The sequence below is a fragment of the Solanum dulcamara genome, chromosome 2, assembly GCF_947179165.1.
Source record: "Solanum dulcamara chromosome 2, daSolDulc1.2, whole genome shotgun sequence".
Classification (NCBI taxonomy): Eukaryota; Viridiplantae; Streptophyta; class Magnoliopsida; order Solanales; family Solanaceae; genus Solanum; species Solanum dulcamara.
Genome location: NC_077238.1, coordinates 44102647 through 44117428, shown reverse-complemented (window position 1 = coordinate 44117428; position 14782 = coordinate 44102647). Strand labels below are relative to the sequence as shown.

Below are 14782 nucleotides of genomic sequence, written 5' to 3'. Positions count from 1 at the left end.
TGTTATCGTGCTCACTTCTCTGCATTGTTCATCGTGCCCCAACATGAGGGGGTAGGTACGACCTGTACATGGGATTTATGGAGTTATGATGTGACATGTACATATATGATATGATATGATTTTATATGACCATATGATATGATATGATCTATTACGGAGATATTCCCTACTCTGCAGTTATAATGTGCTATGGTGCCAATGACGGGACGGCGACCATAATTTGTTCACTGAGTCCCATAATGGGGTCGGATATGGCATATGTTTTCTGAATACAATATCTGTGGTTATGAAAAGCATTTTGGTATTCTGGGTAGTTTGCTCATTTGTGCACCTTCTGTTCTGGTAATGACTTTACTTATTACAGTTCATGCTTTATATATTCCGTACATTTTCTATAATGACCCCCTTTCTTCGAGGGGGAGGGGGGGCTGCGTTTCATGCCCGCAGGTATAGATGTTCAATTCAGAGATCCTCCAGCTTAGGATCAGCTATTTTGGAAGGGCTCCACTGTTCTAGAGCCTATCTCTTGGTGCTGGCTATTTGATGTCGATATTTGTTTATTTAGGGGTACGGTGGGGGCCTGTCCCGCCATATAATTATGCTATCATTTTGTAGAGGTCTGTATAATTGTGTGGTGGGTTTTGTATATGTGTTTTGGGCTTGTGCTCAGCGACGGCCTTAACGGCCTCCGTGTGCTATATCTATTTTTGTGCACCCTCTAGTGACCCCTTTTTCAATTTCTATTTTTGTTTATTCTGCTAACACGCCAAGTGGGGCTAAGGGTATGTATGGATTCCCAACTCGGGCACCAGTCACGGCCTACAGAGTTGGGTCATGACAGAAGTGGTATTAGAGTAGTTCGTCCTTGGAGTGTCTATAGACCGTGTTTAGTAGAGTCTTGTTTATCGGTGTGTTGTGCACCACATCTATAAATAGGAGGCTTCAAGACATTTAAGATGCTACCTTTCTTTCATATCTAAGATCGTGCGATAGAGCCGAATCATAGGGAATGAAAGTCCTCATACTAACTTGTGGTTTCAGTAGAAGGACAACATCGATAGAAGAAAGTAACTGACGATATTGGAGGTTACAAGGCATGCAGGTAAGCAAAGGCACGAAGGAGATATGTCAGGTGAGGTATGGAAATACGATTGACATGTAAGGTAGAAAGGTGAAAGGAAAGTAGACAGGAAAGTGTAACAAATGCAGTTTGAGTTGGACACAGGAGGTAAGTCCATTATTTTCATACGGTTATTGATATTGAAAGCATTATATAGCTGTGATATGAATAAATATATCTTTTCCCAATGAGGCATTGTTGGTATTTCCTGCATGTTGAGATAGGGAGAAATACAAAGGAAACTCTGCCCAAATTTTCCTAGAAATAAAAAGAGAATGAGATATAGTATTGTAATATATCTTGAAAGGTCGATATTTGTATGGTAAAACGAAGTTGGAAAAAACTTATGATCCTATGAAGATGATTTAGAGATGACACCTAAATCTGGATAGAATGACATATTAAGGCACCGACTGAGTTGATATATTAGGATAAATGGTGATGAGCTAATTACTTATTGGGACGAATGGAATGTGGCTTTAAATGCACTACTACAATAAGGATATTACTCGAGTACCAGTGTTCAAGACTGGAGTTGGTACTGTATATTGAGGATTCTAAGCACCTCATAATTGTATTAAGGTTTCGTACAAGGGTAACCTAAAATATAGGTGATGTAAAGGAAGATATGGAAATAGCGCAATATACTAAATAGGTTGGAAAGGACTTAGACAATGACATGAATACACCCTAAAGAGGGGAAATGGACAAGAGAAGTTCAAGCGTAAAAGAAAATCAACTGATGCTATCATATGTAAATGGGAATGCTTAAACTTCAAAAGAGATCCCATAAGGGATGGATGCGATCATACCAGCACTAACGCACCGGATCCCATCAGAACTCCGAAGTTAAGTGTGCTTGGGCGAGAGTAGTACTAGGATGGGTGACCCCCTAGAAAGTGAAAGAGGAAATGAAACACAACTAACCGTATCTATTTCCTACGTCTACAAGTAATCCTAACCTTTGGAACTTTAATATTGGTTTCTCTATGAAAGTATATGTTATGGCAATGGGATAGAGGAACTCTCCATATAGTCGGTATAAGATCCGGAGGAAGGTTTTGGTTCACATTCGAGGATGAATGTTCTAAAGGGGGAAGGATGTTACACCCCGTACTTTGGTACCTTGGAATGCTTCTTAAGCTTCTTAAGTTTCTGGGAAGGCTCTTAAGTTTCTTAGAAGTCGTCATGTGAGTCGGGTAATCTAGAACGCTATTAAATAATCCTAAGGAAAGGAGAAGGAGATACTCTATAAGAGAGAAGATTGGAAATAGTATTATAAGAATCCGGAAGAAGTTGGAGGTTAAGTAGTGAGTCGTAGGACTCGACTTACTTGTGAAAGCTATTACTTGGGACATTTTACATACTAAGCTACTTGATTATAGGTCAAGCTTAAGTAGCAAGGAATACATAGGCTCTTGAAGTAAGACGATATTAGGAGCTCACGAAAGAGAAATAAGGAAACGATGCGCCTATTCGAAGAAAGTAGGTGATGCACCTACTTGGACAAGCAAGTGATGCACCTACTTAGGGTCAAGTAGGTGATGCAGCAGGTTGGGTAGACCCCACATTGCCACGTGGTAGCCAATGATTGGAGGCATGATTGAGTTGGCCCCTAGGAGGATGCTATGTTTCACCCCTAGGGGGATGCCATGCTGCCACGTGGCAGCTAATGATTGGAGGTATGAATGAGGTGGCACCCTAGGGGGCTGCCACGTGTCACCCCTAGGGGATGCCACGTGGAACCTTCTAAGGATGCATATATATATATGTATGGATGACTAAGGAGTCATTTTCAACTTTGGACTTAGCCAAAAATGGAGAGAAAAAATGTAAGACCAAGAGAGAGGCAGCACCGGGTTGCCCCAATTTAAGGTAAGCCCTCCGATTTTGTTTTGTGAATTAATTATTTACGGTGTCCCAAGGCTACATGAAGGGGTTTAATAGCATAAAATTACTGTTTGGGGAAGAAAAGATGGGACACAAACAGTCCGCAACTTTCAGTATGTTAAGGAGTTTCCGAAGTTAATTTTCAGCAAGTTTGGGAAGCTGTTTGTTAAGGTATGGCTTGGTTCTCTTCTCCCACGTTTTGGTAAGTTTGAAAATGATATAAAGGTGTTAATAATGTAAAATCATGGCTTGTAGAAGCACCAAACAGATAACAAGCAGTCCGCGTGATTTCAATAAGTTTGAAGAGTTTTCGAGGCGCGATTATGCGAGTTTGGGCCAATTTAGGGTAAGGTAAGTAATTTTTTTCCAATTTGAAGTTTATGGTGTTTTTATAGGGTGTATTAAAAACCTTTTATGCTGTTGGAAGTGTAAAAATGTCGTATAAATATTTACGTTCGAAGCAAGATAAATTGTAGTCGCTATTGTTAAATTGTAGTCGAAGCACGGTATTGTGCTTTTGGTGTACTGCTGAAGGTATGTGGTGGTGTTTTTCAGGGACTAAAGGTGTTTTAAAAGAGGTGTGATAGCTTTTGGTTTCAGCCACACGACCCTTTGTTTTGTATAATTAAAGGTTTTGCAAAATAAAGAATGGAAACCCTATTTTGGTATCGTAATTTTCAGCAAGTTGTTTGGAGCTTATGTTGTGTAATGGTGCCATGTTTTATTTGTATATGAGCTGTAGGTTTTTGTTTTTGGTTGGATGTAGTGGTTAGGGATCTAATTGGATATTCGGATAGGGCATGTTATAGGGGAGGTGCTGCCCGATTTTCGTTAACTCCTTAACTAACTAAGGAACTAGTCGAGAAGTCGAGTGAGGAGATGAGTTCTATGAATACTCGTATGTAACTTAAGATGATAAAAAGTCGAGGGTTTTTTATGCTCGTATTGCTTTCATTTTAAATAGGTTCAAGAGACGACGAGGCAAATGTGTTAAGAGTAATCCGTAAGGGGTATGTAAAGCTAACGTTTCCTTCTTTTGGCATATTTTTGGCATAAGTATGTAAGGCTTATACTTTCTTTTAGCATGTCTTCGGCATAAGTGTATTAATCTTATTCTATCTATTGGCATCTTTTGGACACAAATATATAAAGCTAATCTTCCTTTTTGGCATGGTTTTTACTAAACAAGTATATGACTTTCATATGATTCCAAAAAAATTCCTATTCTTAAAGCCACTGGGATGGCCAATTTCTCGACTTTCAAAAGATATTTTGTTATGCCCTAATTCGTGTATATGATTCCTAGAAGTTCTATTTTGATATAGTCCATAGTGACTTTCAAAAGGTACTTGATATGACTCTTGTTTCGATTTTGAAAAAAAAGCTCATTTTGATTATTCCGTAGAGTCTGAAATATGATTTAAATTGCATATAGTTTCTCACTACTCCACTTGTGAATGCCTTAATTCTTCCTTCACCGAGCTCGGGTCAGGTTTTGTTAACGTGCACACTTCTCTGCATTATTCGTCGTGCCCCAACGTGAGGGGGTAGGTACGACCTGTACATGGGATTTATGGAGTTATAATGTGTCATGTACACATATGATATGATATGACCATCTAATATGATATGATCTATTATGAAAATATTCCCTACTCTGGAGTTATGATATCTTGTGGCGCTGGTGATGAGGCGGCGACCACGATTTGTTCACTGAGTCCCATAATGGAGCCAGATATGGCATATGTTTTCTGAATACAATATCTATGGTTATGAAAAGCATTTTGGTATTCTGGGTAGTTTGCTCATTTGTGCACCTTCTGTTTTGATAATGGCTTTACTTATTACAGTCCATGCTTTACATATTCAGTACATTTTCTGTACTGACCCACTTTCTTCGGGGGGAGGGGCTACGTTTTATGCCTGCAGGTACAGATGTTCATTTCGGAGATCCTCCAGCTTAGGATTTTCACTCAGCTATGTTGGAAGGGCTCCACTATTCTGGAGCCTAGCTCTTAGTGCTGGCCATTTGATGTCGACATTTATTTATTTAGGGTACGGCAGAGGCCCTGTCACGCCATATAATTATGTTATCATTTTGTAGAGGTCTGTAGACTTGTATGGTGGGTTCTGTATATGTGTTTTGGGCTTGTGTTCAGCGATAGCCTTAACGGCCTCCGTTTGCTATATTTGTTTTCGTGCGCCCTCTAGTGACCCCTTTTTTGATTTCTACTTTTGTTTATTCTACTAACACACTAAGTAGGGCTAAGGGTACGTATGGGTTCCCAACTCGGGCACCAGTTACAACCTATGGAGTTGGGTCATGACAAAGGTTATCTCACCGACTCACGGATTCATAAGGATTGAAAGATTTTTCTCATTCTTGTATGAATCAATTCTCTTAATGAGATACTCTTATGATTATTTTATGAGAAGAATTGATATTTATTATGTTCCTAATGATGTTAATGACTATGATATATGATTCCATTGGGATATTGACTAAGCACCGAGAGGACTTTGAAGTGGGGTTCGGTCCGAAAGCTCAAGTAGTGACCCAAGGGAACTCTAGTAACAACCTCTATCCCCTAACTATGTTGCCCATGTAGGTTTGTCTTTATGGCCTAGCTAGTGGGTCCACAAATAGCTCAAGTTTAAGATGTTCTCATAGAGTCAACCTTGGCAAGTAGCCTCTCTCTTCTCGATGTAGGAGCTGCATCATATTCAATGTTATAGTTCACATAGTCTTATATATCGGTTAAGGTCCTATCCCACACAAAGGTATATGAAATGGTATAAGTTCTCATAACATCTATGATGCATTGATTACATGATTATGATATAATATTCAAATATGTTCAAGTTTTACTCATGTTTTAAGATATCTATCGTGTATCCCATGTTCATATTATTTATGTGCTTTTATTATTATTGTTCATGCATGCTTCTCACATACTTAGTGCATTTCATATACTAGAACATACTTTTTGCCTATATTGTATCATAATATACGATCCGATGATCATCGCGCACCTCCTACTCATCGCTACAGGTTGAGCATTTTTTCCTATTGTTGGTGAGTCCTCATGATTCGAGGATGAGACATTTATCTTTTCATTGTCCTTATGAATTTTTCCTTTTATATTTGGGTGAGTTAGGAATTGTCTTATGCCCCCATCTATACTAATAGAGGCATGTTAGATGTTCATGGAGTCTATGTTGTCTTGATTTTTTTGAGTTACTTTCACTCTTATCGAGTTATTCATGTTATGATTGTATTTCTACTTATATGGTTTAATATTATTGCTTTATTTACCTTATGTATGGTCATATATTATATGCTAAGAGTCTTGGTTAGAGTCCTTCGAGATTCTAATTGCCGTGTCACACCTAAGGCGTAGATTGGATTGTGACACTATGTTAAGTTCATGAAAGACTTGATCACCAAGAAAAAAGCAGTAAGTTCAGACAAAGCTGATGATACGCATCACCATAGTGCAATTATATCAAGCTCTCTAAACCAATAAAAGAAATATATAGAAGCTTTCACTATTCCATGAATTAGTGGGGGCATACAATTTGCAAAAGCTTTATGTGAACTTGATGAAAGTATAAATCTTATTCCTCTTACAATATTCAAAAAATTGGGAATTGGATGTCCAAGACCAATCTTATATTAGATTGGGAAAATGTCATCTTATGATCAATGAAGGCATAGTGTTGGGGCATAAAATATTAGAAAAAGAAATTGAAGTAGACCAAACAATTTTTTTCTGAGAGTACAAAGACAAATATGACCCTTTTCGAGTTGCAGTGATTATGGGAAACCTAAGATAAATGCAAAATAACCATGTCATCGATGCAATCTACTAGCTGGCCACCAACGTTGGTTGGGCTCTCATCTTCGTCTCAAATTTCCTAATCTAACTGTTCTTCTTTACCTACCAATGCTAATGAACCTAAAACCAAAAAATTAGATTATGGTAAGGTTTTTAGTGAAAAGGTATTGGAATCATCTTTTGTTATACCCAAATATATTTAACTAATCCCAATTAAATCAATTAGCTATGATGGTGGTGTGCCTACTATTGAATGGATAAAAGCAGAAGTTACAAGAATGAATAAGCTCGAATGCCTACAATATGCGATTGTTGGTAAGTTTGTTCAAAGGTTGCCTGATTTAGATGATTTAAGCAAGAATTAACCATCCCAGTATGGTATAGTTGGAGACTGTAAAATGAGATTTTTGAGGTATATGCATATCTTGATAAGGTTTGCACTGGTTTAATTTTTTATCAATATTCTTTTGAAAAACGTACACTAAGTGAAGAATAAACATCGAGTAGTTTTTCTAATGAGACCTCTCATATATAATCCAAGCTTTAGAGTTGATGCAGAGACCACTCAAGCCGTGACTTGGATTTTGTTTCCTAACCTGCTCCCTACAGACTTCATCAAGGGAGATTTTTTTACTTTGGAATCTGCAATTGGGAAGCCCCTCCACCTGGACATGGCTACAATTCACAAGACCAGGCCCAACTAGGCAAAGGTGAAAGTACAAATTGACCTTTCTGCTGATTTACCTAAATTTGTAGGTATGGTCGTAGTAGATGAATCAACTAGAGCAAGACATACAAATAATATAAGGATTCAATATAATGCTTAACCAAAATATTGTAAGGAATGTTGATTATAAGGGAATAATGAGGAGGGATGTACAAAATTAAATCCTCATTTGAGTTGATACTATAATGATACAGTAGAAAAGGGAACAATGATCGGATGGAAGATGGATCTTATCAAACCTTTGCTTCAAATTCTTTCCCTCCAAGAACCTTAATGAGTGGAAAAATTATTAGAGCTCCAGATGCTTGGGAGATTGTGTAAGACAGAAGTCCTATGAAGGAAATAAAATATGTTAGCAAAGGGAAAAACATTCCAACAAAAGAAAAAGAAGGTGTCAACAAAGAGAGATATCAGACAACAAAAGAAGGCTTGGTCACTTTTAATAAGTTTAAATCATTAATTAATATAGAAATGCAAGTTAGAGAGGAACTAAAGTAATCTCATCAGCAAAACGAGGTTAAGTCCAGTTAAGATAAACTACAAGCCAACAACACTAGAAGTTGGGTACAAAAAGTTTTCCACATTAATGGAAAATGCGGATACAGAGTAGAGAAAGAAGAGGAAGAGAAAGAGGAACAATATTTGATAGAGAAGCTTCATATGGACATAATGCAATTTTTTCAATCAGGTGGCAGATCAACAGATGAGGATGATCCTAATGCAAATATAAAGCAATAACATAATAAAGGAGAAATATCAACAACAATAAATTACAGCAATAACATTTCTACAAAGAAGGAATAGGGAAAGGTGTTGTAAGATCCCGTAAGTCAAAAAGTCAAAATGAAGGACAAATATGTAAGGAAATGAGATATATCAGCTTCTACGACTCAACCTATGAGTCGTAGGTACTTCTACAAGTCGTAGGACTGACTCATAAAAGCGATGTTGAGATTTGGAAGTTGACTAAGTAAGGAAGTGAGTCTACGAGCCAAGTTACAGCTCATGAAGGGGTTGACTAGTCGTAGAAGTGACTCGTAGATAACCTTCAAAGGCCTAGATTTTCAAGTTTTTCAGACCCTGTTGGACGAATAGGTCTAACGACCCATAGAAAAGATGGTGACTCATAAAAATGAGTCGTACAGAAAGATCAGAGGCTCACAGTTTTTAGGGGTTTTAACTCTACAAGACGAGTAGTTTCTACGACTCGTAAGTACCAATCATAGGGTTTGTTCGGTTTTGTTTAAAAAGGGGTATTTTGATCCTTTCCTATATTTTATTAGTAAAGTGTGGTTATTTTAGGACTAAATATACCCTATCTAATGACCCTAATACTTCCTAAGCCCCTCATTTTTCACATTAACTCCCCTACACAAAACCCTTTCCCCTCAAGATTTGTCTCAAGGCTTCCTCATTTTGATTTCTAGGGTTCCTCAAGAGCAAGTTCTCCTTTCAATATCAGGTCAACTTCACCAAGGTATGTGAGTATTTATCCATGGTTTCTTCCATCCATGGAGCCTAAAACCCTTTTAGAACTAAGTCTTTTATTTCAAGTAAGAATCTCTTATGGGTTACCTTAATTTCTATCCAAAAGCATGAAACATGATCAAGGTAATGGTCATTGGTCTATTTTGAACTAATATGTTTTCAAATGTATGTATTGAAGGTTTGCAAGTATTATCTTTACTTAGTTCCTTAAAGGTTCTTGTAATTCATGGTGGGTTATCTATAAGTATGATTTAAATTGATGAGTTTCATGGTATTTATGCATGATTTTAAATAGATACATGTTGGGATATTGAATTGACTTGAACCACCTAGTTTCACTTCATTTTCATAAAAATATGATTTTAAAGTTATGGACTCTAATTCAATGTTTATGGAAGCTACGATTATGATTATGTGAGTCTTGAATGAAAGAATGAATGTTGATGTGAGGCCTTCTCATCTAAATTAATGGATTCTTTATGCAATAAGGACAATCTTGCATACTTGAATCTCTAAAGGTTTTAAGGATCTATTCTACCAAATGATGATTTGATGTCTCAAAGTATATGTGTATATATGTTTATGTTACTAAGATGTGCTATTCCGGTGGGATTGACTTAGCACCGAATGAGGCTTGAGATGGGGTTCGGTAAGAGAATCCTAGTAGCAACTTCTAGTTTCTTGAACTATGTGCCAATATAGGAGCCCTTGTAGGCTAGGCTAGTGTATCACAAATGGCCATCAAATGTTAAAAAAGTGAGTGTTGACAGAGTTCTACCCTGGCAAGTCGTCTCCCTTCTTCCAATGCAGAGATTACATTAGATTCCATGTTATAGCTCACATGGTCTTAATGTTGATTATAGTCATCTTCCCACAAATGAATATTTCAAATGCTATTTACTTGATTACTCTTCCATGCACTTACTCATGTACTTCACTTTATAATGCATTAAGGTTTTTATTGTATTGCATGCTGACATACTTAGTACATTCAAATTACTAACATATAATCATTTTCCTACATGATATTACTATATGGGGATTGGCGTTCCTCGTCGTTATCCTCTACGTGGCTATTTTAGAATTTGCTTGAAGGCAACTTTTGGTGAGTTCCTATGTTCCTGGAGTGGTACTTCTTTATATTTCTAGCTTATGATATGTTGAGACCTTTAGACATTTATTATGACATTTCATCCTATTTTTGACTAAGGGTGAGCTAGGAACTTGTCTTAGCCCTATGCCAAATCTAAAAATTAGAGGTATTGTTGGACATATGTATGTTTAAGCTTGACTATTATGGTTCTTAAAATCATATTTCCCTTAGTCCCTCTTTCCCCTTGTTTTTTGCTTTTTTATTTATTATCATTATCTATGAAAAGCTAAATGAATGCTAAGAGGTTTGGGTGCGGTACTTTTGGGTTCCTCATTCGCCGTGTGATGTCTAGGCCCTAGGTTTGTATCGTGACAAACTTGATATCAGAGCTTGAGGTTTTGAATGGTCCTTAAAGTCCAACATACCACGTCGAATATGGTCTTAATTCATGATTGTGAAGTGTGCCATAATTATGAATAGGAGAGTATGAGGCATTTCGGAAACTTTCCCTTCTTTTATGATTGATGTCTTGCTTTTGAGTTTTCCTAAGACTTCCTTCATCTAACGAATCATTGTGTTCTCTAGATAATTCCTTAAAGAAGATTCCTCCACCTAGAGTAATGGATTCTATCGAGGACTAAGTTCTTCTGGATCCCGAACCTCCAATTGAAGGAGGGGTTGATGCTAATGAGGAATAAATCCCTAATGATCCTCTAGCCAAACAAGTGACTAATCCAGAATTTGGTGATGCCTTCATGTTATTAGCTCGAGCTATGACTGCTCAGTTAAATCAATAAAATGTGACTCCTGTGAACATGAGTTTAAAGAAAAGAAATAGGTGAGCCAAAGGAAGGCTATGTGGGGGAAATAATTTAACCATCAGAGGGTGTCAAAAAGGCAAAACATCTGGCTCGAATTTAAGGGAGATGATAGCCAGGAAAGGCTCTACCGCTCATGCTACTGGTGTGGTAAGAACCATTTAAGGGTATGCATGCTCGGTACACATAGTTTATGGTTATGGCGAGAGTGGACATAGGAAGTGGGACTGTCCGGTGGCTACCAGAAAGGGAAGAGAGATGGCTCGGGCTGCTTCATATGATAAGTTAAAGGTCTTTGATTTTGATATATATGTATTATTAGATCTGGGTGCCACTTTAACATTTGTTACTCCATTCTTTCTAATAGGTTTGATGTATCTCCTGAAATGTTATTGGATTTTTTTTGTGTCTACCCCATTGATGAGTCGTTTGTTACTAGAAAAGTCTATAAGTGGTTTCCCATATCTATCTTGCACAAAGTTGTTCCTTGTGATCTTGTTGAGCTTGACATGGTAGATTTTGATGTTGGGATGGATTGGTTGCATGAGTTTTTTGCTTCTATAAGTTATAGAACTCATAGAGTCAAGTTTTAATTCCCAAGGAGCCTATTTTTGAATGGAAAGGTCATGATTCGGTAGTTAAGGGTAGATTCATTTCTCATCTTAAAGCCCGAAAGTTGATTTCTAAGGGTTGCATCTACCACATTGTGAGGGTTAGGGATGTCAACTTTGAAATTCCTTCTCTTGATTCTCATGATTAATGAGTTTCCCAATGTCTTTTCTGATAACCTCCCTGCTTTCCCCCCGAAAGAGAAGTTGATTTCAATATCGATATTCTTTCCCATACCTAACCTATCTCTATTCCTCGCTACTAAATGGCCTAGAGGAATTAAAGAAGTTAAAGGAACAATTAGAGTACTTATTGGAAAAAGGATTCATAAGACCAAGTATTTCACCATGGGGTATTCCCGTGTTGTTTGTAAGAAAAAGGGATGGGTCGCTTTGGATGTACATAGACTACCGTCAATTGAATAGGGTGACCATTAAGAACAAATATCTGATTCCTAGTTTCGATTTACTATTTGACCAATTGCAAGGGGAAATTTATTTCTCAAAGATTGATCTCCGTTCTGGCTATCATCAACTAAGGGTAAGGGAGTGTGACATTCCCAAGATAACTTTTCGAACAAGGTATGATCACTTTGAGTTTTTGGTGATATCGTTTGTGTTGATAAATGCACCGACAGTGTTTATGGATCTAATTAATATGGTGTTCAAATCCTACCTTGATACTTTTATGGTGGTCTACATTAACGATATTTTGATTTACTCCATGGGTGAGGAAGAACATAAGAGTCATTTGAGAGTTGTGCTTTAAACCTTGAGAGATTAAAAATTATTTGCCAAATTTAGTAAGTGTGAATTTTGGTTGAAAGAGGTGGCATTTTTTGTTCACATAGTATCCTGTGATGGGATCAAGATTGATCCTAAGAAAATAGAGGCGGTGAGGAATTGGCCAAGACCATTATTTCCTTCGAATATTAGGAGCTTTTTAGGTCTAGTCGGGTATTATAGAAGGTTCGTCGAAGGGTTCTCTTCCATCTCATCTCCTATGAAGAAATTGACTTAAAATAAGGCAAGGTTCCTATTAAAAGATGAGTATGAGAGGAGTTTCCAAACTTTGAAAGGTCAACTTACTTCCGCTCTTATTTTGACTCTACCGAAAGGATTACAAGGGTTCATGGTGTATTGTGATGCGTCAAGGGTTGGGTTGGGTTGTGTCTTGATTCAAAACAGCAAGGTTATAGCCTATGCTTCTAGGCAATTGAAGGTGCACGAGCGTAACTATCCTACCCTTTATCTTGAATTAGTGGCCGTTGTATTTGCTCAAATGATTTAGAGGCATTACCTATATGGGGTACATGTGGATGTGTTTACTGATCACAAAAGTCTTAAATATGTTTTCACCCAAAAAAACCTCAATCTAATGCAAATGAGGTGGCTTGAACTCCTCAAGGACTATGACATGAGTTTGTATTATTATCTAGGTAAAGCCAATGTTGTTGCCGATGCACTTAGTAGGGTTTCTATAAGGAGTGTGGCTCATGTTGATGAAGGGAAGATGGAGTTGGAAAGGGATGTTCACCAATTGGCTATATTGGGAGTGAAGTTGAGAGGTTCTGATGATGGTGGTTTGTTTGTGCAAATTGGGTCCAAATTGTCTTTGATAGTATATGTTAAGTCAAAACAAGAACATGACCTGACATTGGTGGAGTTAGAGAAATTGATGAAAGAAAAGACAGCAGAGGTCTTCTCACAAGGGGAAGATGGGGTACTTCACTACCAAGGTCGGTTATGTATTTCGGATGTGGATGGCCTAAGGGTTTTGATCTTGAAGGAGGCTCATAATTCTTCATATTCCATTCACCCTGGTTCGACTAAAATATACCTAGACTTAAAGGATATTTATTGGTGGAAGTGGGAAGATATGAACATGGACTTTGTAGTGGGTTTGCCTCGTACTCGAAAATATCATACTCAATTTGGGTGATTGTTGATAGAATGATGAAGTTGGCGCACTTTCTACCGGTCAAGACATCTTTTAGCACCGAGGATTATACTAACTTGTATATTCAGGAATTGGTAAGGTTGTATGGTGTACGTTTGTCAATTATTTTGGATGGTGGTAACAATTCACTTCTCATTTTTGGAAATCATTTTAAAGGGTACTTGACACCAAAGTGAGCTAAGTACCGCATTCCATCCTCAAACAGATGGGCAAGCCAAAAAGACAATTCAAATACAAGAAGATATGCTAAGAGCTTTTGTGTTGAAGTTCAAACAGAGTTGGGATGACCATCTTATTGAGTTCACTTAAAATAATAGCTACCACTCAAGTATTGAGATGACACCATTTGAGGCTTTGTATGGGAGATGATGTAGGTCTCGGTTGATTGGTTCGAAGTGGGTGAGATGACCTTACTGGGTCCTAATTTGTTTCTTGACGCTTTTGAAAAGGTCAGAGTCATTAGAAAAAGGTTAAAGATGGCTCAAAGTCGCCAAAAGTCCTATTTTGATACTAAGAAGAGGGATCTTGAGTTTAGTGTGGATGATTGGGTATACTCGAAGGTTTCACCCATGAAGTAAAATGTAGTTCAGTTTGGTAAAAAGGGAAAGTTGAGCCCCAGGTATGTAGGGACATATCAAATCTTGAGACGTGTTGGCAAGGTTGCTTATGAGTTGGAGTTGCCATCGGAAATAGCCATGGCTCATTCGGTATTCCATTTGTCTATGGTGAGGAAATATGTAGGCGATCCAAGTTCCATTGTGCCTCTGGAAGTAGTAAATGTTGAAGAAATCTTGACTTATGAAGAGGTCCCGGTTGAAACTTTGGACCAGCAAGTCAAGAGATTGAGGAAAAAGGAAGTTGCATCCGTCAAAGTCTTTTAGAGGAATCAACTAGTTGAAAGTTCTACATGGGAAGCGAAAGCAGATATGATAAAGTGATACCCTCATTGCTTTCACTCTACTCAAGCCTAATGTACTAAGTACGATACCCTCATCTCTTTCACTCTACTCAAGACTAAGGTACTAAGTTATTCATGCTCAATTGTTCAAACCTCCTACGTTCCAGTTTTCTTAAGTCTTTCATATGCATGCATGTTTATGAAGTTGGTTTTCAAGTCATGATTTATGTAAAGTTCAAAAATCTCTTAGTTTTTGCATTCTATGCGTCATTGTTTTCATGTTGGGTTGCTAGTCCTCGTTGCATGTTCTTTTTATCCTAGTCGAATCTCATTCGAGGATG

The 14782-nt window shown here is 37.6% G+C and overlaps 1 protein-coding gene and 1 pseudogene across 6 annotated transcripts in view; one reads left to right on the top strand and one right to left on the bottom strand.

The window, feature by feature from the left end:
- Nucleotides 1–14782, bottom strand: part of LOC129880536 (uncharacterized) — a 99791-nt gene that overhangs the window by 22838 nt on the left and 62171 nt on the right. For 5 of the 6 annotated variants that reach the window (XM_055954615.1, XM_055954616.1, XM_055954617.1 and 2 more), the window contains one exon: nucleotides 7816–7907. In XM_055954615.1, coding sequence (XP_055810590.1) covers nucleotides 7816–7907 — 92 coding nt within the window. Of the gene's footprint in view, nucleotides 1–7648; nucleotides 7908–14782 lie in introns of those variants that run through there. The other variant, XR_008765423.1, reaches the window with a different exon arrangement.
- LOC129881269 (5S ribosomal RNA) lies at nucleotides 1919–2040 on the top strand (annotated as a pseudogene).